This window comes from Danaus plexippus, chromosome 4 (assembly GCF_018135715.1).
Source record: "Danaus plexippus chromosome 4, MEX_DaPlex, whole genome shotgun sequence".
In the NCBI taxonomy this organism is placed as follows: Eukaryota; Metazoa; Arthropoda; class Insecta; order Lepidoptera; family Nymphalidae; genus Danaus; species Danaus plexippus.
The window spans coordinates 1,997,622-2,021,636 of NC_083538.1; the positions used below are offsets into that span (position 1 = coordinate 1,997,622).

At 30.2% G+C, this 24,015-nt stretch overlaps 3 protein-coding genes and 1 non-coding gene across 4 annotated transcripts; 2 read left to right on the plus strand and 2 right to left on the minus strand.

Moving 5' to 3' along the window:
• Positions 1-2,132: 2,132 nt before the first annotated feature.
• Trnas-aga (transfer RNA serine (anticodon AGA)) lies at positions 2,133-2,214 on the minus strand. Its single transcript has one exon. It is a non-coding gene; the product is annotated as a tRNA-Ser (tRNA).
• Positions 2,215-7,786: 5,572 nt separating this feature from the next.
• LOC116768533 (phospholipase A1 VesT1.02-like) lies at positions 7,787-14,212 on the plus strand. Its single transcript, XM_032659274.2, has 7 exons — positions 7,787-7,923; positions 8,308-8,356; positions 11,421-11,688; positions 12,039-12,187; positions 12,411-12,637; positions 12,869-13,022; positions 13,790-14,212. Exons 1-7 carry the CDS (start codon positions 7,884-7,886, stop codon positions 13,926-13,928), a joined length of 1,026 nt encoding a protein of 341 aa, XP_032515165.2. The 5' UTR covers positions 7,787-7,883; the 3' UTR covers positions 13,929-14,212.
• Positions 14,213-15,591: 1,379 nt separating this feature from the next.
• On the minus strand, positions 15,592-21,624 carry LOC116768651 (ell-associated factor Eaf). The gene is made up of 9 exons (XM_032659426.2): positions 21,433-21,624; positions 20,748-20,873; positions 18,579-18,671; positions 18,205-18,343; positions 17,840-17,958; positions 17,387-17,495; positions 17,052-17,211; positions 16,742-16,847; positions 15,592-16,480 (listed from the first exon to the last, which is right to left on the minus strand). The coding sequence occupies exons 2-9, from the start codon at positions 20,842-20,844 to the stop codon at positions 16,398-16,400; spliced, it is 906 nt and encodes a 301-aa protein (XP_032515317.1). The 5' UTR covers positions 20,845-20,873; positions 21,433-21,624; the 3' UTR covers positions 15,592-16,397.
• A 230-nt stretch (positions 21,625-21,854) lies between these two features.
• Positions 21,855-23,931, plus strand: LOC116768394 (PIH1 domain-containing protein 1-like). Its single transcript, XM_032659103.2, has 5 exons — positions 21,855-22,100; positions 22,169-22,244; positions 22,319-22,896; positions 22,972-23,115; positions 23,831-23,931. The coding sequence occupies exons 1-5, from the start codon at positions 22,032-22,034 to the stop codon at positions 23,861-23,863; spliced, it is 900 nt and encodes a 299-aa protein (XP_032514994.1). The 5' UTR covers positions 21,855-22,031; the 3' UTR covers positions 23,864-23,931.
• Positions 23,932-24,015: the final 84 nt, after the last annotated feature.

The window sequence follows — 24,015 nt, forward strand, 5'->3', positions numbered from 1 at the left end:
ATTCTCATTAAATTTAAGTACAATTGTAGTTAAATAATAATTATTATTGTAGTTAAAATATCATTTCAATATTCGTTGTTTGCTGCTGTTGGTCGTTAGAATGTTATGGCATAAAAATCAATGGACCCATTTAAAGTACTTTATATATATACCTTTATCATACTTAAAAAGATAAAATTATCGGTAGGTATATAGTTATAATTTTTGTCCCCACTGTATATTCGTATAGTTAGAGAAAAATTAATTACTTTGATGTCTAATAAAATAGATGTATATAATAAAATACCGTTCATTGTCCTGTCACAACAAGTTTTAAGACGATTATATAACAAGTTTAAACGATTAATACATTTATTGTACTTAAATTTGTCTTACAATAGCTGTAACAATTTGAATCTTTTTTTTTAAATATAATTTGAATCCTGTACACTAAACTAGAATATCTACGATTATTAACCCTTTCTTAAATAAGCAAATAAAATCAAGCAAACGTCCCACGCCAAGGCTGTCTAACAGAAAATATAGTCTCACCAAGAATAATACTACATTGTATTTAATTTGCAAGATTCGTAGGCAAGAATGTGAATGTAAACAGCCTCATGTATGTCATTAAGTCTTTAAATTATATTCAGTACATCAGAGTTTTCTAAACTTAGGTTTTTCATAGACCACATTCAGAATTCAGCTGGTGGCAACCCTCAAAGCTTAGTTACTAGCATATATGCAGAGCTCAAGTTGACACTTTTCGTGAAATGAGGTGTAAATTGAATACTTTGATAATGCTACTGAATTAATTGTGTGGGCTGTATGTGTTCGCTGACAGTACATTGTCTTTAGCTGGCTTGACGTTTAAGTTTTAACCTATTCGTTTATAAACTACCTGACAATTTGTTTGTAAAAAGAACTCTTTAATGCGTTATCTCTTTTTACAAGTCTGAGTGTCCGTGTATTGCGATTTTTATTATATTTACGCGACTGGACAAATTTTGTTGTTTCAATAGTTCATAATTAATTAATCTAATGTCAACGTTTCGTCTTTATCGAAGTACCTATTAGATTTTTGGGTATTATTTTTATTCGCCATAGTACAAGAGATCAGATTACACTAAATCACTTAAGTTTGACTAAAATATTCTAGCTTTTACACGAATTGGAGGGATAATTCTGTGGTTTTATCTCTTGGAACATTCAGTCAAAACCATATGCTTAGTCCAAATTTACATCGTCACACTACAAACGGAGAGTTGCCTGTTTTGAAGGGTAAGGTATCTACTTAGTGCAAACGTTTATAAACGAAAAACTGTAACGTTCCATGTGTGACGATGCCTACTTAGAGTAAGCATATTTTATTTTCTGATGATTCTCGTAATGTTTAGCCGAAAAGAAATAAGGTGATGTTATAAGACGCTAGTGATAATTAGAAAAAAAAATTTAACACTTTAAGTATTGCTTTAAAAGTTATTATTTGAATGAGTGGGAACTAAAACCTTTATTTATACCTATTGAAATCCAATGAACAATTAGAAATTAGATGTAGGTATTTTCATTTAAAACGTCACCTACCGATGTTGCCCGGTCCTAAAAAATTTAAGATTTCAAATTAACAGCCACAAAAACAAGTACCTTGTTGATAAATATTTGAAGAGTTGTTAAATATAAATTAATTTCTGTTTTCTTTTATTTTTAATAATGAACGGAAAAATTAAATAACTAGACATAAATTTTAAAAACCCTAAACCCGTTCACTGTTATTTCACGATTTCACTGGCAAACGGGAAGCATTTAGCGAGTAGTCATTCCCCATAAATGATGACATCATTTTGGAAATATTCATATAATGACTGATATCTACGTAGCTTGGAACCATCACAAGGAAACCGGCGTTCAAACGAGAGCTATGATGCCACAGATAGACTGACACACTATCACGCACACACATACATCAACTTTGAATACCCTTCTTTTTAAGTCGAGGGTTAAAACCCTTTTACTAAAATAAAACTCTGAAGTAAAATAATGTATTATGAATTTATCTATTGTATTACACCAATTATTTCACTTCTAAGTTCATTATATAAATTAATTCATAAACGGCAACAACTAATTTCTGCCAAAAATTATTGTATTATGTTCGCAGTCGGTAGGATTCGAACCTACGCTCCCAGAGGGAATCTGATTTCTAGTCAGACGCCTTAACCGCTCGGCCACGACTGCTGTGATGATTTACAAATAAATTGAACATCCAAGACCCCGCGTATTTGTAATACTTTCACACAAGATTCATGTAACCAGGTTCGTAATTACGTGTACTGTTTCATATTTCTCACAATCGCTTTATATCAATCATCTTAAAATATATGAACAAGAGGCTATTATGGCTATTAAATCCATATCGATATCCGAATCCGTAGCATATATTTAGCACATTTACAACAAACTTTTTATATCCTATGTTACTATTAATTATAATCGGAACGAAACAATATATTGCTATTATTTATCTATACATAGATTAATACCTTTTTTTGCAGTTAAATATACAATGAGATGACATTAAAAAAATTTCTGTTACGTTAGTGTAAAAGGTCTGATCTTCCCTATACTAGTAGAAAAACTGTACTCAGTACAAAAGACAGACCTTTAGCAAGTTAGTAAACAGCATATTAAATAGACCAAACATCAGAGTTCTAATGATATACGTATATATGAACAAAAAAAAAAAAAAAAAAAAAAAAAAAAATGGAATAACGTCTATAACAAAGTATTGAAAAAACTAAAGAGCATATTTATAATTACATTCTTTACTATTAACACTGTGTGGTATGTTTGTTGTGTGTATATAGTGTGAGAAAATGTATGTCTGTGGCAGCATAACGCTCAAAAATATAATTCGACTTTCAAGCGATTTTTTTATTTGGTTGCCTGTTTCTTCCGATTATTCTAAGCAATGTTTGGTTAATGGCTCCAGAAGAGTAAGAGTATTATATCTTTTCTAAAGTAATTTCTAAAGGCAATTTCTACTCACATGTAATAGGGCTTTTTTTAATTCAATAAAATTTTGTCATTCCGTGTATTATTATTTTAGATAGAATGTTTGCTATAATAATGCTTAAGGCGTTAAAATTTAGTGAAATTATTATAATTGTATAAAAAAATTATACCAATACGTAAATATTATTAAAAACAAATTTTTGGTACATTTTTTTTTATCTATACATACAAATAAAATTGCATTCTCTATTGTAATATAGCAATAACCATTTTCTACTACAGGCATATGAGTATATATAAACGGTGTGTACAACAAAATAACATTTCTTATAATTTTTGTCTGTCTGTTTGTCGCTGCTAATCTTTGATATGGCTGGACCGATTTTGATGGGATTCAATTGGCAGGTAGTTAATGTAATAAGGAGTATCTCTATTTATTCCGATCCCGAAATTAAGCGTTATCAGCGGAAGGCGGGGCACATGGGATGCTCAAATTTTTTTTTATTGCTTTTTGTTTTGTTTACGCAGACGGAGATATGTGTACCTACCAGCTATTATTTAATAATATTTTTGTCTGTTTCTTTGTCTCTAAAAAGGTGCGGAAACTCTGCTGACGTCTGTCGAAGGTAATCCAAGTAAAATATTCCTTAGACGTAGAAATCGCTCCTTATAAGTTCCAATTGTTTTATCAACATTGGCTGTTGTCACATGTTTTATGATTGTCGTATGGTAAATTTAATGTGTCTAAGTTATATTCGAGTCAGAACACTGAAAATAATAAACGTGTATGTTGATACGCAGTGCTTTACGAACTCGCTTACGCCACGTTGATTCACTTTGAATGCGCTATCAAAGGTATCACTTCAACATCTTGTTGTTGACAAAGAAAGACTCCCTTTTGACTGCCTATTGAAAGTGGTTATTACCCTTATAGTTCGTAATGTATTCATTTATTATAATACTAGTGCTTCGTTGGCGTGCATTCTGATATGCCTTGGTTTAAATTCTAAAAAAAAAAAATCCTAAAAGAGTGTAACTATAGTTATAACTAAGGGCGTCGCTGATTGGATACTTACCATCGAAATGACCGTCTGACGTTTGCTGTACTAATTTATTTAAAAAAAAACAGAGTAATATAATGGGGGTCAATGTTATGGTTATATAATAAGACATATATACATATAAAATAGGCGATTAACACAGATCTATCGCCAGCGTTGATGACCTCTCGGAGTTGCTTCAACATTACTGTCACAATCGTTTTAAATTTCAAAGTTGTTTTCCTGCCTTATATATTCGTCGCTCATATGATCACGTACGATGCATGCACGAAAATCGACTAAAATCATAATGTTGATAAACGAACACTATTTTTGATTACCTTCAACAAAATTTAATTTATTACCTACCTAAATTAAAGGCGCGAGTTCAAAAGGTGATTAAATATTAAGAAATTTTATATATTTATTTAGATATTAAATACGATAATTGGAAAGTAAATAAAAATAGTTTTATTTACATTAGATGTTAAGTCGTTTTTTACTGCCCCATTAGAAAACATTCGCAGCGGTAACGCATGAGCATATTATTTGGCTGATAAGCCAAGTGACGGCCTCGGTCTCAAAGGCTATGTCCTCCAAAAATTTTAATGATCAAATCAATTTTAAACTTTTTATCGAAGCCAATTTATGCATATCCGATGTTAGTACATCGATAAAACACTGTTCTTGCAATGTCTATAATCCTGGGGGTGCGGCTAAACTTTGTATATTATTTATTTTAAAATTTAATTTCGTATTTATTAAATTGCCAATCTTATAATTATTTAGTATTTTTTGTCAGTTAGGTTTTATATATAAATAAATTGTTCCTCACTCAATGTTATACAGTTATTTATGTTTTATTTATACATGCATGGCGGCACCACGGTGGCTCTCATCAGCTGACTTTGTGTATAAATAAATATATATATATATTCTAAATTTAAAAATATTTGGCACAGTTTGAAATTTGTTGTTGATATAGATAATGTTGATATAGATTATAGAGTAATAATTTGATTGCTGATTTATATTAAAATATATATTTTTAAGTAATCCTCTTTTCTTAAACTCTTTAATCTTTATTGGTTTGTTTACTATTTGGATACTTAATTTAACTTTTGTGGTCAACTCACCATGATTTTATCTACTGAATTAATTATGTTTATGGCACAAAGTATGAGTACTGACAATTTTACACACACTCCTAGAAGTAATATAAAATTGTTGTAGTCCAAAACTATTGACAGATTTATTTCATTCATTAGATCGGTGGAATAAGTCGTAACGTATAATCTTAATCTGAAATCTCCAATATCCACGACCACTTACAAGTTACAAGTAATCTGTACGCGTACCTTAAGATAAGTTCGTCACTCCATACGGCGCGTTTCCAGTTTCTTACTTTCAAAAATCTATGTAATTACTATCAATATTCAGAAACTATAGACTGGAAACGCTCCGTATATGGTTTGACGATGCAGTCTTGTTATAAGGATGCTCATAACCTTACAAATATTAAAAATTAAATAGCACTTCTTGACGTTTTCGCACGAGAAAGAGTACTCTCAACTACACTAATATAATTTCAGGGAGCTAAAGTTATACATACGTTATAAGAAAGGTTAATGAACTATACTGTAGGTACTAAAACGAAAAAAAGTTCACATGTTTAATAACAATATATATATATATATATGAAAAACAATTTTACCTCGACAATATTTCGAAACGTAAATGTCCCGATTATCAAAATGCAAATTGGGTGATCTTTAAAAAGGAATTAAATAGTATTTAATATCAATAAATATAAATATATTTCACGGAACATAATTTTCATTGAAACATGTAAATTAATCTTTGATATGATCACAATGGACCAACTAACATCTTCTACTTCGTAACATTTCGCAAAACTGATTTTTATGACGCGAAATAAAACTTAAATGTATAACATTGGATTTAGAAGATTTTGTAATTCACATTCTGATATTAATTTGTTGCAGCTTCAAATCAAATTTACAACATTTTTATCTAAAAATTTATATTTTTTTTATAAATAAATCTTCTTTACGTATTTCACCTGTTGCAAGGATGTCAAGTTCACAGCTAGTCAGCTACTAGCTAGTATTATATTTAGTTATATTTATTGAGTTACTGTTATTTTATATATATATATTTATTAACTACAGTGTATTGCTATCTTTAAAAACTTTTTTTTCTTTTCATTAGTATCAGTATGCTTGGCACAAGTTCGCATCGTGACACAAGCTTTTTTTTTTTTTGGTTAACATGGTGAAAGGTTTTATACCTACCCCTCCGTCTAGGGGAGACGGTGGCGGTTCTGTGGGATTGACGAGTCAGAGGGCCTCGTGTTACCCACTAAAATACCAGCGGTAACTCTCACTCCCCTTCTAGTGGATGGGCACGGGGATGACCGAACGTTGCTACACCGCCAGTGGCCGGACACCATCAGACAACGTGCAGGATCGAACGTGGCAAGGCAGTGAACGACCCTCCTCACCCGGGTCCTAGCGTGGCATGGAGCGGAATGCCCACCGTATATCTGCCCAGGTTGGTCCGCCGAGCCTTATCCAATCCTCCTCTCAGGGCTGTTCCCCCGCCCAGACCAAGATCCCGCAAGGAAGTCAAGGCATCCTCCCTTCTCATGACTGACTGCACCGGATTCCCGGTGGGCCATGGGGTCGTCACGTCCCGACGCCGATTGTGAAGCTACCTTCCTAATCTAACCTAAGTTTAAAGGTAGGCTATGACGAGTTTTTGAACAAAATTGTCAACGTTCTGTATGTAGTGTGACATGCAAAGAAGGTTTGGTAAGTCTATTGTATTAAATAATTAAAAATTATTTATAGTCACATCGCATATTCAAAAAGTTACAAAACCTTTTGAGCCATACATAAAAAATAGAAAAAACGCCATAGTTTTACGAAAATTTATCAAATAATACAATTCCTCGCTTCATTAGTCTCAAGATGACCTTACACTTAGACCCTGAATTCTGTTACCACTTTGAATGGATAGTTAATTTGGCATATCATGTTTCTTTTGTATTATTTGACAAAAAGAACAAAAAAATCTACACTGAGTCAACAAAAACATTTAAGAATGTTGGTATGTTATTGTTATTCAGGCTATAACACTAACAATTCCTTTGGATGTACACGTGATATGAATTCTGCTTGTTATTTATTTATTCATATAATAATATATACACGAATGAATACATTCTATATACATATGAATACCTTATATATAGTTTAAATATGTGTGAAATTATTATATAGTTTAGAGATATGCAACATTATTACTGTTAAATCCTTTGCCTTTTGGAAGCCTGGATCTCCTGTCTCAAACCTTTCTTTGTCAAATATAATAAATCCACTACTATTAAAATACTTATAAACTATATTATACGTATTTTTTTATATATATTTTTTTTAAGATAATGTAACGGTTATGTAAAAATATTTAATTGGAATGTTAACGATATAGTAATGTTTAAAATAACAAACTCATTTAAAATATCAATAATTTAAAAATTAAAACATAAAACGCTCATTAATTTAAACGATTACAAGAAAACCACATCTTAATTTTATACATGTAGAAAGTTGGCAACATCGTCCACGATACGTATGAAGGCAAGCTCAATTAATTAAGCCCGCATTGCTCTTATCAATGTATGGGAAACAATTGAAGATATCCAACCTCCTTGGATAGTTTAAATAATTCTTAATATAATGTAGGAGTGGAGATCACCTTAGTAACGGATGCGTCTGTAACTGAACGCACGTGCGGTGGTTTATTAGATAAATAATATCGATATTAAAAATGTGTAGGTGCAAGTATTGGATTGCATTTTTTATTTTAGGTAAGTGTAAAAAAAATAACAATCGAAGAAAAATATACAACCAAATACGACTATAGTATTGACATCATTTATTTTTATGAACAAATATATATATATATATATATATATATATATATATATATATATATATATTTATATATATTTAAAGTTTAAATGATATTAACAAAATTGTGATTATAATGAGATCTAAGATTTTCGCCTGTTTTATTCATTTAAATTTAAAAATTGAATTTTTTTTAATATAATACTTTTGATAATCCGACGTATAAATTAAATACACAAATTTAAAACTTAACTTTTAAAATATATTTTTTTTTAATATCGCAAAAGCAGTATTTTATTTTTTTTAAACATCAATAAATAATTTTAGATTAAATATTTTAGGTTTATCTTTGGAACACACGCAGACTGCTTGGTTAAAATGTTACAGAGGGTGAGTGATTTATATATTAAATGTTAATGAAATAGAACACTAGTGTAATAATTATTTATAAAAACAGGTCTCCTTGCATAGTTATACATAAGACTATGAAACGTTTGTTTAACGTAGCTTCTCCTTAAATATCCTTCGCCTTAAATCCTAATATATTGGTACATGTCTGACATGACAGCAAAACTACTGAGTGAATTTCAGTAAAAATTTTTAGGATAATCTTTTAAGACAGTTTCCGAACTTGAAATAATATAACAGTATTATTTATATTTAATTAATAATTAAGATACATCGATTTTTACAAGGGCTAAGTGCGTTACGTTGTCTGCTTTCTTAGACTTGCGATAAATACATTTATAATTAAAAAACGAGGACAAAGTCGTGTGTGTTAGCTAGTATTATATTTATAAATTCAAACGCTCAAAATTTGGAGATAATTATATACTTATAGGTAGATATTGGAACAGTAATTAATATATAAATGCTTTTAGTTGCGTGACGAAAAAGAGTTGTATATTACTTATAAGACACATTAAGACCATTAATGTGTACACTATTAAGTCACGGTACAGAATAGATATCATTAAAATTACTGAATTGTCTAATTAAATTCTATAAAAAAAAAATTGCCAATAGATTTTTTATTTATTACAAATCATTATATCGGCCATTTGATGCCACCATTACGATTCGCGAAGTTGAAATACAAATTATTCGCCATATTTGAAAATTCCCAGTCATAATATAAAGATCTCCGTCAACCAAATCAACAAAGCATTGTAAATTTAATTTAATATGTGCATAAAACAGCTATTCTATATATAATTAAGATATTTTAATATTAACAATTTTGGATTAACGTCTTTTACCTTACCAAAACTCACGCCTCCGGGCAAACGATATATTCTGTGAAATGAATACAAAAAAAAAACTTGTTAAATATGTTTGAAATACTTGTAAAGCTCCTCTACGTAATTTTTAATTAAGCTCGAATCAGCCTGATATTTCATTGAGAAAATTCTTGTAATACCTACCGAGTACCGACAGCACAAAGCCTGATTGGTACACAGAGGACAAATGTATGTGACCACAATAGCGTTTTAAGGTATGGCACCCTAAAAAAACGAACAATGACACCCGCATGCATAATAAGTATGTATGTATGTACATATATTTGTAGGAATACATAACATTACCATAATTAGCTCAAAATAATTGGGTCAATGGTATTGTTTATATTTTTAGTAATGGTTATATTATGTCGATATCAATGACAATTTTTATAAAACTTTTAATTAATTACAATAATTTATAACAAAAAAAAAAACATGCATTTTATATTAAGAGACCTTTTTGAACCAACGATTAACAGTCACATTGAAGATGTAACTTTAAAAAACATAATATTATAATATATATTTTTTAATATATATAAAACAAGTGACTTGGATATTCGTTATTGTAGGAACGGTTTTAACATGTGTATTTTTATAGATTCTTCCAGAGTACTCCCTTATTTTGAAAATAACCGTTGAAAATTAGGATAGTTTTAGTGAAATACAAAAATAAATCAAATTTAAAATGCTGTGAGAATAATATTTGAAAAGACAATGTTGTTCCGATCAATGGACACATAAAATTATTGTTAGTTCAATTATGATAAGTGGTAATGGAAACGTCGCCTCATTCGATGACCGTAACATTGTTGGAGCGAGACTTTAACTAATTGAATGCGTACTAGATCTTAATACATTCTTAAACATAATATTTATAATACTAATTGTTCTCAAATCCTCGATTTGTATATAATATTGATATAGTATTGGGTTTAGGTTTACTGAGGAAGTAACCTAACAGCGTCAGAACTGTATGTTCTGTTAGAATTCTTATAACTACATGTCCTACTGAAACGTTAGGATTCTGTAATCTTAAATTTACTTAATATTCCACAATCACGTCAAAAATTTCGTAGTCAAGGCCTAAAAAGTGGGATTATGTCACAATGTTATTATTTACACGTTTGCATTTGACCACGTAATAGCCATTTGACCGCTTTCTTCGGTTATGTCTTCTATTATTTAATAAGCTACCAGTTTCTACATAAATTAAAACTAGTTTTCTGTTGATTTAAATGCACATCACTTTATATACCTGTACAAAAAAAAAATTGTTTCATTTAATTTTTTTGTTGTCTCATATACAACCGTATAATGTAACTTGTAATTATGATATGTGAAGATTAAGACGCTTAGAGCTTATTTAAAAAAGCTTTGTTTTATTAAAATTTCGCCTCAATAACATTATTTACGATGTAATTTTAACGAAATACCTGTTTCTTAATACTTTTTCATATTAATTTAATTTAGTTTTTACGAAATTGTTTGTTAATTTTGTATTGGCACACATATGTTATTGATATTAGTATGGTTTTAAATTGGTTCATAGCAGCCGGGTCATAACTTTTGCTTTTATGTTATTACGGTTAATTAAGGTGAACACGAGTTATTTTTTTCAAATAATTGTGTGCGAGTTTCGATTCCTGAGCAGAAATGCGTTGATGTGTGCTGTTAAGTGTTAACTTATAAGTGTTGATATAGTTCACTTAACGTTAGATGAAAATTCTTTCACTATACTTATTATGTGACTTATTTTAGTAGTTTTAAGAATGAATAATCTTGATGCCATCTTTTTTATTGTACGGGTTCAAAATTGTTCCAAAACTGAACAAACCAATTAGATAACAATCCTGTCAATATAGTTTTATGAACAAACTCTTGGGAATTTTAATGTCCTAATTAAAAATTTGTATAGCCTTACTTAAACATCGTCAATAATCATTTTTTTTTAAACATAATACGCTGGATATATTTGTAAACAATTTGAAAAGACGACGCTTAAAGGATTGTAATGATTCGCAATTATATCAGAACTAAAATAAAATAAAAAAAATCACTAGAAATCAAGTGTTTGCTTAATTGTTTTACACAAAAAAAAAAATAGCTTACGTCATCTTAAAACACTGAACTAAAGGTGGTTTAGATCAGACGTGAACATTTTCTTTCAGTTCCATGGACAACTATATGATGACATCACTGAGAAATCCAACTCCACTGTTGGGAGATCCGTGCATTGACAGGAACCTTCGTACGATGATTTATACATTTGGATATCGTGGGAAGCCAAACGGCCCAGCGACCACCGCTGTCTTACAAACATATTTGTCAACCGGCAAGAAGAATGTCATTCTATTGGATTGGCAGGACGAGGCTAGGAGTGGCCTTTTAGGAATTCCACTGGGATATGCCTTATCTGCTGTCCCAAACGCGAAAAGGGTATGTATGAGAGGTTATATTTTTATTAATAGTAGCTCAATAAAACTATAGCCAATATTTGGAAACCAAATGTTAAACTACCCTCGACTTAACCTAAAAGTTTAATTTTTGTAAATATGAGATTGTGAGTTATTTTCACATTTCAATTGCTTAATAATTAGACCAATACGATACAATATAGTTAGTAATAATTATCAAAAATGCTATAATAATATCTTAAAGCATTTAATAGGAATGTCTAAGGGTCTCTCTGGTATAGAAATTAAAATTCTTTTAAAACGTACTTAAGACTTAATGATTAATTAAATTTAATCTTATAGACCGAAATAATAAACATTTTACCTTTAAAGGTTGGTCAAGAGCTCGGTGCAGCTTTGATAATATTATCTCAAGCTGGTCTCAATATGAGTGAGATTCATCTCACGGGACATTCTTTAGGAGCTCACGTCATGGCGTATGCGGGAAGATGGGCCCGAGAAAGAGGCCATGCTATATCAAGGTAATGTACCCATTTGCGTTATCAAAGGTCAATGGAACAAATTGTTAATGAATCCTTACTGACAACGGTTAGGACATAAAAGTCGAGGTAAACATGAAACTAAATAGCCCATTGTGTGTTTTTATGAATCTTTCAAAATAGTTATTAGGGTTAGAGTAATAAGCAAGTACAAATAAAAAGGATCTTTAATCGTAAACACTGAGTTCACTTGTATTTTCTTCAGAATAACAGGTCTAGATCCAGCAAGAGCGTTGTTCGAGGGAGCCTTCGCTATAAAGACGGGTTTGGATCGCACGTGTGCCAAGTTCGTGGACATAATCCATACAAACCCTGGTAACTATGGTACAAGCAAGTCGAGTGGGACGGTGGACTTGTGGCCGAACTACTCGCCCGACGACGGCATGCAGCCGGGATGTCCGCTAGGCAGTTACAGCATGTTTACACCCGAGGGTAGGTTCAGTTTACCAAATTAAAACGCGGATAAATAATATGATTTAGAAATATTATATCCAAAACTAGAATGGCTGTTTTGCAGAATATTCTAAATTCCATATCGTATCTTAGTCCTGCTCAGTAAGAATTATTAAAAGCAAAATTATTCTTTTAGGGAACATGTTTTGTATGGAAACCCTTTCTTTGGTAGCTTTCTTCTTTAAAGACCATTATTTTTAATATTTCCAGATCTTTGTAGCCACGACCGATCGTGGCGCTACCTGGTGGAGTCGGTGCGCAACGGAACTTCCTTTATGGCGGCCTCTGCCGACAGTTTCGATACATGGCTAGGAATGGACAATCCACCGGCAACTATTTATATGGGGGATTTGGCGAATACACGGTATTTATTTATTTTACCTCCTGAAATTTAAGACTTACTTAATGATAGAATTTATGTTAATGTCTCAGTCTCTGTCTCTCTCTCTCTCTGTCTGTCTCTGTCTCTCTCTGTATGTCTCTGTCTCTCTATATATATATCGTTTCACTTAGTCCTTGATTACCTTATGCTTGTTATTATGATTTATGACGTCATAACTGAGATTCTAAGACGTTACTTTAAGTTTCATCACTAGGTAAAAATTTTAAATAAAGATAAAATTTTGTCCTCGCACTTTAACATTACTTATCCTATTGCTATGAGCTATCCTACGTACTATTTCTTAAATACACCTCATTTCGACTATTTTAAAGTCAATTCTGTCTTACACATATATACATTAGTATCACTTCTAAGTCACCGCACACCAAAATTCAACGGAACCTTTTTTAATTTTTTCTGCGAGATCTTTTTTGATGTGTAAGTTTGTAATTAGCTAGATGTTCTCAAAAGTTTCACTGTTTTTTTTAATGTTATGGAGTTGAAAGTGAAAGCTGATCAGAACTAGTATACGATACAAAAGATTCTTTCACGTATCAATGATATACTACATCGAAAATTAAAATCGTCTATATATATCGTAATAAATCAAAAATATATTAACTTTGTTACATTTTTCAATATCGTAAAAAGGTTATACTGTTTTCTTCATAGCAATAAAAAAACTATCTTAAGCGCTAATACAGGATAGAATTAGGTATATTTACCTACATAATGATTCATTTTTTAAGGGCTCGGGGCAACTTTTTCTTCACCACGAACTCTCAACCGCCATACGATCGAGGTATGACGGGCGTTCTGCCTGAAGGGCAACGGGCAAGAAGAAATTCAGCTTCAATCACATCATTACTTGGATTATTGAAGCGGTAGACGTTTGATAGTGTAAGATTTTTTAAAATATCTTTAAATTTTAAAGATATAGTGATATTGTTATAAATACCTATAGTTAGTTTTATTTAAACATTTATAAGATATTGTTAAGAAAATTTAGATGTAATGGCCATTATAGTTAAGTGCTAATAATGTGATGGCAAGAAATTTAAGTGATAAAATTAAATAGGAACAGAATCCAAATATTCAACAATAACTGTTTGTAGCTAAAAATCATGTGATTTTATAAGGTTGAATAAATTATGAAGGAGTTTTTACCCAAAGAGGAATTTCATTTATATATTTTTTTAATAGATTTAATTTCCTTTATTCCTTTCATTACGTATTCCATGTTTGCTTTTAAACGTAGAATTTTGTTGATATAATCAGTTGCTGGTTAATTCAACCTGTACCTCAACTTACCTTTAACTTTTTGCGTCTTTGAATTAAATACATGCAGTCTTTAGATTTTCACTCATAACTACATTAGAATAGTCATGTGCTTAGATTTACTAATGAAAATAGCAACCGTTGTTTAGTGCAGTAATTCATACAAGCTGTAAAACAAAATACTACAAAGAAAATGTTATTATTACCTACGAATTATCAATTATTCGTAAAAGGCGAAATCAGCGGCCATATTTTAAATCTCATTTCTAGGTATGTTATATTATAAAAGTGCACAAGAAGTGACAAATAACGTGAGTTCTTACAACAGCCACCTGCGAAACATTTAATTATGCGTTATTGTAATTGGAAATGTACAGCACTACATAAAATAAATGTCTTATCCAATCACGGTGGGTTTAGAAAGTACAAGACCGCCGTGGTTATGGTTTTGGGGAAGTGTGTGTCTAACAGACAACATTCGGAAAGCAAGGAGAGCAAGACTGCTGATGGTAGTCTAATTGTTATAGAATAATTAATCAGAAGCAATTGAAAAACAATTAAATTATATGAAAAATAATTAAATTAAAACTTACAATAAAATTTAACATTACTTACTGATGATAATGTTCCGACTTAAGCTTGTTTAATAAAATTTGTGAAAAAATATGGTAATGAAAAATAAACGTTTATTACTTTCCTAATAACCATATATTATTTACAACAGTTTTAGCCTGCGACATCGTCTACCTGGTTCTTGTAATTAGTTTAAGTAAGACAATGCTAATGTTAGAACAATTGATTTTACGTTAACAGACCCACGTGATATGTATAGTTGTGTTAAGCGACTTTGTACGAGACGGTTTCCGGAATTAAGGGCTATTTTATAGATTATGTCTCATTCTGATGTCGAAGCTACATTATTGTAAAGTTTCATCAAAATATATTAAGCAGTTTTTGTTTGAAATAGCAACAAACATCCATACATTCAGAAACTCGTTATATATTAATTTACCTATTTTTAAATGTTTTTTATGTGCTGGCAACATCGACGCCGATAAGATTAATGAAGGCTCAAAAGGATTCGTATCCAGAGCCGTAAAAACATTTACAAAAAAAAAAAATTCATGACGTTTTGGTATTGCTTGCTTTGTTTACAAGAAACTATATTATTTTGTGGAGAAGCTTGCAACATTGCTGAGTAAACATATTTTTTATCGCATCCCCAAATATTTAAAGCGAAAATAGAAAAGATTAATAATAAAAGTCATAAGGATTTATTTTTTTTAATAATTTATTGCAAACTCGTATGTATAATATTGTTCGGCTTCACCAAACATTTTATCCTATATCCTAGTAAAAATTGGCATAAAATAAAAAATATATCTCTATATTTAATTGAGGCACAATAACATTTTATATGATACATCCTTACGCTAATTTATGTTTGTTATGTTTTATTCTATTGACACTCAACATTTTTCGCTCATTATCAAAGAAGGATTTCACTTGCACACTGTTATTTGTAGACATGACTAAGATATTTTCTCTATAAAATGTCACAAAAGTTATTTTTAGATATACGCTGATTAAGAGATCTGTCAGAAGGAAAAATCTTCATAATATTGTGTTAGTAATTATATTATATTTAAAATTTATTCATAAAATGGACGTCAGGTTAAGAACGAAAAAATATACACAGGAAACATGTGTAGCAAAAACATGTGAGTAATTAAGAATAAGAGTTTTTGCCTTAATGTAAATTTAAAGGAAAATAAAAGTTAAACAATTTGGCTAATGTAGATGGACATAATACTAAGAACACGCGTTAAGGAAGGCAGTTTGAGTATAAGTCTCTTAAATCTCCAGAGAAGTCAAAAAAGTATTTATTCCAAACTATAAAACCCTACACGCCATGTTAGTTACAAAAAAAAAAACTAATGTTCACAATTCAAATAAAGAATTAAATATAATAAGTCACATTCATAATAACGTTACGAAGATTGTTCGCGGTGTTATATCGTGTGTGTGAGTGAATGTGTGAGTGAGTGAACCATTGAATGAGCGAGTGGATTATCGGTGTCAGTCGAAGTCGCTGCCCGACTCTGAGAGGCACAGGTCGTCGTTGAGGACGTCTGTAGGTAAAGCAGCACTTGTGTTGCCGCCTGTAAGAAATATTCTTTTAATATTTAAACTTATCACAATATTCTATGGACAATTGTATGATTTATACTATTTTATAGAGAATTTTAATTAATTTTATTTAGGGTTTCGAGTTCTAACAGATCTTTTCACGTTATAAACGTTTTTTTTATTAAGCAAGCTGCCATCTAGCGGCAAGTAGAAGCGTTCCTGAATATTAACATCATAACTGCCAGCTTCATTGATATACAATAGGCATGTATTGAGTCATCATAGTACATTACCGTTCGGTAGTGGGTGGTTCGCGCTAGAATCATTATCACTATCGCTGTCACTACCGCTCCCGCTGTCACTGTCACTAGATGACGAAGACGAACTGTCCTCCTGAGCCTGTTAACAAATATATTTATATAAAAACGCCTGATAGAATTTACATAATATCATGTTTTACGTAATTGCTATCAGTAACACCACATGGCTATTGAAATTGAAAAAATTTAAAAAAGGAATCATTATTATATCACGAATCTTTCAAAGATAGTTCATTTGTAACTGTTTTGAAACAGTCATATATAATGTATAATTTGTATTCACCGATACAGGTGGTATGTGTCTCTGTGCGGGCGGCGGTTGAGGCTGGCTGGGTGGCTGTGCCTGTGGGGCCGCGTGGTTCACGTGGGTCTGCGGGGCCTGCGCGTCGTCAAACCCTATCATAGGGAGCGACGCCAGGGTACTGTTACCACCCGCAGACCACCTGAAGTATTCAGTGATTAATAATTTATTTAATAACAAAACAAATACAACTTAATATAAACTTATTTGATTAATTTCTTCGGTTCATTATAATTAAATGTTGACTTATAAATATATTAAAATTTTGTTACATTAATACATATAACATGTTTGTTTAATGAAAGCTATCAACTCACGGTGCTTGTGGGGGTGAAGTCTTAACTCGCGGTGGAGACCTGACCATATTCTGAGGCTTCTGTGTGTTGTTGAAGCGATTCTGGTTGGTCACCTGTGCCGGACCAACACCTGCAAGTATATACGTAGTGTTAAACACATAAACTTATAGAAATACTGTTATTGAGTTAGTATATAATACTTTATAATCTGTATATGTTTGGTTTACACATGTTTGAACCTTGAGTTATGTGTAAGGTGAAGTACACACGAGCAAACAAGTACCCTTAAGTAAATCTAACGGGGTACAAGTATACTTCCAAATGTATGTCGGTTGGTTAATTACAGGGTTATGTACACACAATCAAACCTGCGGGATACATACGATAATATCTAAGATCGTTAAGGAAAATGTAAGGCGAGCTACACACGATCTATTATACATTTGGGTATCCAGTATAAAGTTGCGTACACACCTGCATTGTTTGCACGTCGATTTGTCGTGACGCGAGTACGCGAAGTCGACCTCTGTGTAGTATTCGTAAAGTCAGCTGTCACGGGGGTCAATGGCCGCGGCTTCTGACTGTTCTCCTGTCTAAAATGATTATTGGCAATTAGTGAGCTTTTACTGAAAAGAAAATATGTTAATACATCTTTGCAATTCGAAGGAAATGTAGTAACGTTGTGTAAATAATATTTCTTTAATTTGAAACATTATTTGAATGATCTTATTAAATATCATGGAATCTACAAAAAAAAAACTTTTTTTTTAGGTGAAATGTAACACAAATACTTTTTCTTCCATTTGCCTATTCTTTTGTACATTAATACCAACTCTCACCTGGTCTTCTTGACTTGTATATTGCTGGAGAGCTTCTCGAGAGTGATCTCCCCGGTGTCTCTGTCTATGATCAGGACACACTCCTTTGTGTATGGCCTCTGACTACCTTTGAATACTGTTTGTGGGACCCCAGCGCCATCTATAACACGACAAATGCATTCTATGACATAACTTTATATTTCGCAAGTTAAATCGGCGCCAAAACGACTTATTTTGATATAAATTAAATAAAAATCAAATATTATTCAATTAACGGAAACACTTTCATGTGGGGAAATCTATCAAAAATACTTTTGAATTTTCTGGAAATATTTATTTTTTTAAAATACAATTTAATTTTTGATTACTGTTTTAATTAATATATTTATATTTACCCAAATGCGGTACTGTCACTGTCACTTGATTATTCGTGCCAACATCCACTGTGGCCATTTTATTAACATCAACTGATGCTGGCTTAAAGTCATCTGTAATTAATATGTACATCTTTTCTTATGTATAGGTTGGTTTGTTTGAGCACACTGATAACAAACTATTTGGTAATTTTTTTTTATGTAGTCATGTACAGGCCAGCATTAAATATTATAAATAAATACAGACATAATTTTTTTAAGGTAGATAAACATTCAAATCTTTAATTTAGTAATGAAAACAGGGGCATAGGTAGTATTTTAGAGAAAAAATTATCCCAACTTTGTTTGAAGACTAAGTCACTTTGAATGCTTCAATGTCATGAATAGCTTGTAACTTGCAGGTCTTCAACCTCTTACTTATAAGAACGAGTTCATACGCTATAGTACATAAACTTAGTTGTTTCTTCACATTTAAGAATATTTTATAAAAATATTCAAGATCTTTGATTTATAATTTAAAAAGCCATTTCTTCAAATAGATTCCGTCCTACATGATTCTAAATTTAAATATTAATCAAAAGTTAAGTTCCAATTAAATTTTTTTAAAAACCCAAAAATCAACAAGAACATTTTTAATGTCATAAAAAAATTCATATACAACCTTCTTGAAAATATAAATTTTTTATATTATTATTTTATTGCTATTTCAATAAAACGTTTGGATATTTATTACATAAACGGATTATGAAAGATCAAAGTCAGATGACGTCTTTAACATTAGATATCAACAGTTCCATTACTATTAACTACTTTGATTGTTTAAAAATCGGTATTTTTGAGCTTTTAATAAAAATATTTGTTCTAATATAAAAATAGGCTGACCTATGATACATACAATAATTTTTTCAGTCATTGTCATATATATATATATATATATATATATATATATACATATAAATAAATCTCTCAAATTGCAGCTGATACAATGAAACAAAGGCTTATGATTGTGAACAAGGTTTTAATATTTCAATGAACCATGTTCTAATAGTATATATATATATAGCCTTTGTTTCATTTTATCAGCTGCAATTTAAGAGATAAGAAGTTGTAAATCAACAGCTAATGTAATTTAAATTAAGGAAGAATTTTATTTCAATAACCAACTGACATTTAAAATGCTGTTACGCTTTTTGTAAGTCATATATGGGGTATAACCAAAATACAAACTGTACACATGTTACATATTTTATAGAGCTAAGACTATATATACTATTGTAAATTAAGAGATCTTAATAATATAAGCAAATAATGTCACACAATATAAATAATCTGTCTTTTGTTGGAATAACACAACATCTCCTTCCTGCTCATGATTTTTCCAACTTTAGAATCGATATAATTTTTATTTTAACATCTAGATTGTTCTTTTCAACAAAATTTCATTGCACTAAACAATGTATTAGTTTTTTCATTGTTTTCACTCGTTTCTTACATAATTTCGAAAGTTATCACGTTTTTTTTAATTGGTATATTAATTCATTACTATAAGTGTATGTTACATTGGCTGATTATTTTTCATGCATTTTTTAACATTTCTATACATTTAAACAAAGACAGATTACAAAATTTTTAAAGATTGTTTTTTGTCTATTGAATGCAGGTGATTGTTTTTTATCTAATGAATGTCAACTTGCAAAATCTTATGTAGTTTTAGTGATGCACCATTTATATAATCTATTTTAAGCATATATTTGGTGCAATGTTCTATAATATAATAGTTAATCTTTAATTAAATAAATATAAAGAACAGTTCTTTGATGGATTTTGGTCTATGATTACATCAAAAGGTGACTTAAAACCTTCCTGGTCATACTTCAAAATGTTATGAAAAGCACACTCAATAACTTTACGGAACATAATCACACACTCTCAAGATGAATTAAAGCAAAATTATAATATTGAAGTTTTGACCTAACAGATACAAAATTAATCAAATGTCACTGAGATCAGATATATACAGCCATTCAGCTTTGTATATTTTATCATAATTTATTTTTCATGTCATGATTTAAATTAAAAAGTTAGCTAATACTGGCCAGCGATACTGTCTTCTTCAATTATTTAATTGAAAAAAGATCAAATCGAAATTAATAAAAAAAAAAAACACTTATATATTGTACTGTCACTTACATTTGATGGTATGATATTGTGATGTCTTATTGTTAGTGAAACTTGAGCCAAGCTTCAACTCCCTTACATCATAATTTAAACTATGCTTGTCAGCCATTTTACCTTCTGTCTGCCATATGTTTAAACCTTGAAAAAGAAACAATTTCATTTAGAAACTTAAATTGTTATTATAGTATTCCAATCAAGGAATAAATAGAGAAATCACTCTTATTCAGATAAATAAAATTTTTAAACACACTGAATTGATTCCATTTTCAAATTGAAGTAATTTAATTGACAAAAAAATTTTATATTTTAATAAATGTATAAAAAGTTTTATTTTATTATAAGGAGATTTTGTGTTTTTTATAGTTAAGTAATATCACATGCATATTATAACTATATTAAAGAAAATAAGGTTCGATATATCGATTTTATAAAGAATATAAGGTTACGTGATTTATCTTTTTTAATTTTATTGTGATTAGCGTTATGCATACGTATTACATTCACTTAACTACAGCTGATAACTTAAGATTCAATTCAACCTTAATTAAGATGAAGATAATGTACGTTAATACTTAGAATCCTTTTATATTCCACATTTTCTTGTATGTTCTATACAAATTTTAATATATATTTCATTAAAACATTTGTAAATAAGAGAAATATGGCAAAGTTGTTAAATGTATTTTGTGTACGTTACCTTTATTGTTTATCTCCGAAGACTATACGCTGCTACGCTCCGGATACTGAAATTATAAATAGCAAGTTTTTGCGAATTTTTGTATTATTAATAAGTTTCTTTGGAGCAAGAAAGGCTGAAATAGTCCAAAAATTAGACATTGCCAGTTGCCTACTCTTTCGACCTAGTTCTCATGACGGACACGACAGTTGACAGATAATTGGATGACTATGACATCTGCATTCTGAAAACGAAACGTCTTCAAATATTATTTTGCTATAATATTTCAAATTATTATTGAACAAAAAAATTACAATAATTATTAAGAAATTACCTTAAACAAAAACCGATTCGTCCTAGGGTTTTGAAAAGAATAAATGAAAGAGATAATTTTATTACTCGGTTTATTTTATTATATTCTATGAACGTCTTTAATCAGTAATGTTGTAGATTTTATAAATAACTCAGTATATGATAAAAAATAACAAAATAGTTTCAAGAACAACAGCAATAAATAAATATAATATACATTTTAATTTGTAAGTAAACAAAAAGTAGGTACCAGATATTAGGTTTATGCACCGTCTACACTCTTGCCGTTTCCATAGAAACATAACGATATGAAAAATAAATCGATTTCCTTAGAAATTGATCCATCAATTATGGAGAAAAACATGAGAATAGTTAAGGTAATATAGTTTATTACTTATTAACGTAAACGAACAGGTAAAACTGAATTGTGGTAATTGAATTTCAGGACAATGCAGTCGAAGAAGAAATCAATAAACTTTTAGCGGAATCAGTACCGTCTCAGACTGTCAAACCGAGACCTGGTAATCTTAATAAAATACTTTTTATTTCCAATATTTTTAAAAGATCAAATAAACATAATATTTTTCACTTATAGGATTTTGTGTTAAAACATTTACTAAGCCTGACAACAAAAAGGTTTTTGTTAATATCTGCTTGACTGAGGCAATCCCTTGTCCTAGAAATATCAGTAATGGAGAATTAATGCAAATACTAAACTCCGAGGATCCATCCAGCTATAGAGTGCCTATGAGTATTGGTGAAGGAAGAACTGAACCAGACAAGTCAGGCATTCCAGCAACCGTCTATGATGTGGCTATAAATCCAGACTTTTTTTGTAAAATTGAAAAAGATGATCTATTCCAAACATTCTTTCTCACTGTTGTGTTTGAGGGCTTACAAGATAAATATCAGTTTGAACTTGATATGCAAAAATTTACAATCTTAAAGAATAGAAAGTCAATAGGGACCTTACAATCACATAGAATCCAAGTAAGGGATGTGAAAAAATATGAAGACAAAACAAAACCATTGATCGAAGAGATTCCAAAGCCGACACCTAAAGTAACTGAAGTTCCGGCTGTAAAGAAAAAGGAGTTAATATACAGATTGAGAAGAGAGCCTCCGGTTGGAGAAATACAGTATTTGTTAGCTGAATTTATGATACCTTCGACAGTAAGTAGTCTATCTAAGGATAATGAAATGAATTTTTAAATGTTTCCTTTATATTACAATTATATATATTTATAGATAGAGCTAAAGGATTTAAATCTAGAAGTTGGTGAAGACAGACTTGTTCTGGACTCAAAGGGATTGTTTCAAGTGGTTGATTTCTTCTTACCATGTAGCGTTGACCAGGATATTGTGGATGCTCAATTGAATAGAAATAAAGATGTAAGTGTGGCTACATAACAACCATATTAATGTATGTGACAGAATGTGATTTATATTGAAATAGAAACTAATATTTTTGGATTTCCTAAGCAATTTTAATTATCTTAACTACATACTCCTGACGTTTTGGTTACTTTGCAGCAACCGTGATCACTTGCAGACAAAATGAGAGTATAAAATATTAGTTCTATTTTAATGAATACTCGTGAAAGTCAGAGAACTCATTTAGATTTATCTTTCTTAGTTATTCTTAGAAAATACATAAGATTAAATTATAACGGTATTATTAAACAATGCTTTAGACTGGTTAAACGTTTTGTTCCCAGCTTTGGTCTGCAACTTTGTCCATGTTCTTTTTTAAATTGGTTTAACTCCCTTAAACCAATTTAAAAGGGATGGAATGGAAATTGTATGAAATAATATATACATATATATATTAACCAATTAGCAAAGACATTACAATTTGTGTCACACATGTCCATAGATAATATATCTTCATTGTTCCCATAGGAAGAGACAAGATAGAATGAAGGCATAGGTTATGCACTATATTATTCTGGTGTATAAGCTATATAAGATTAATTTTAACTGATTGAATTTGTTAATAAAAAAAAGTAATAAACTTGAAATTTAAAAACTAAAAACATATAAAACACCTTATGGTGTATTATCTCTTGGCAATATATTTTTAAAGAATAATATAAATTAATTTCAGATGCTCTATGTGAAAATGCCAGCCATACATTGAGAGGAAATATTTTTAACTTACAATAGGTACATTTACAAATTATACAAGTAATAAACAATATAAAAAGGGGTATCGTTTCATTAAAACTGACATATATTTTTATAATAAAGGTTCTTTATTGTGATGTTATTATTAGTGTGAGATTTATTTTA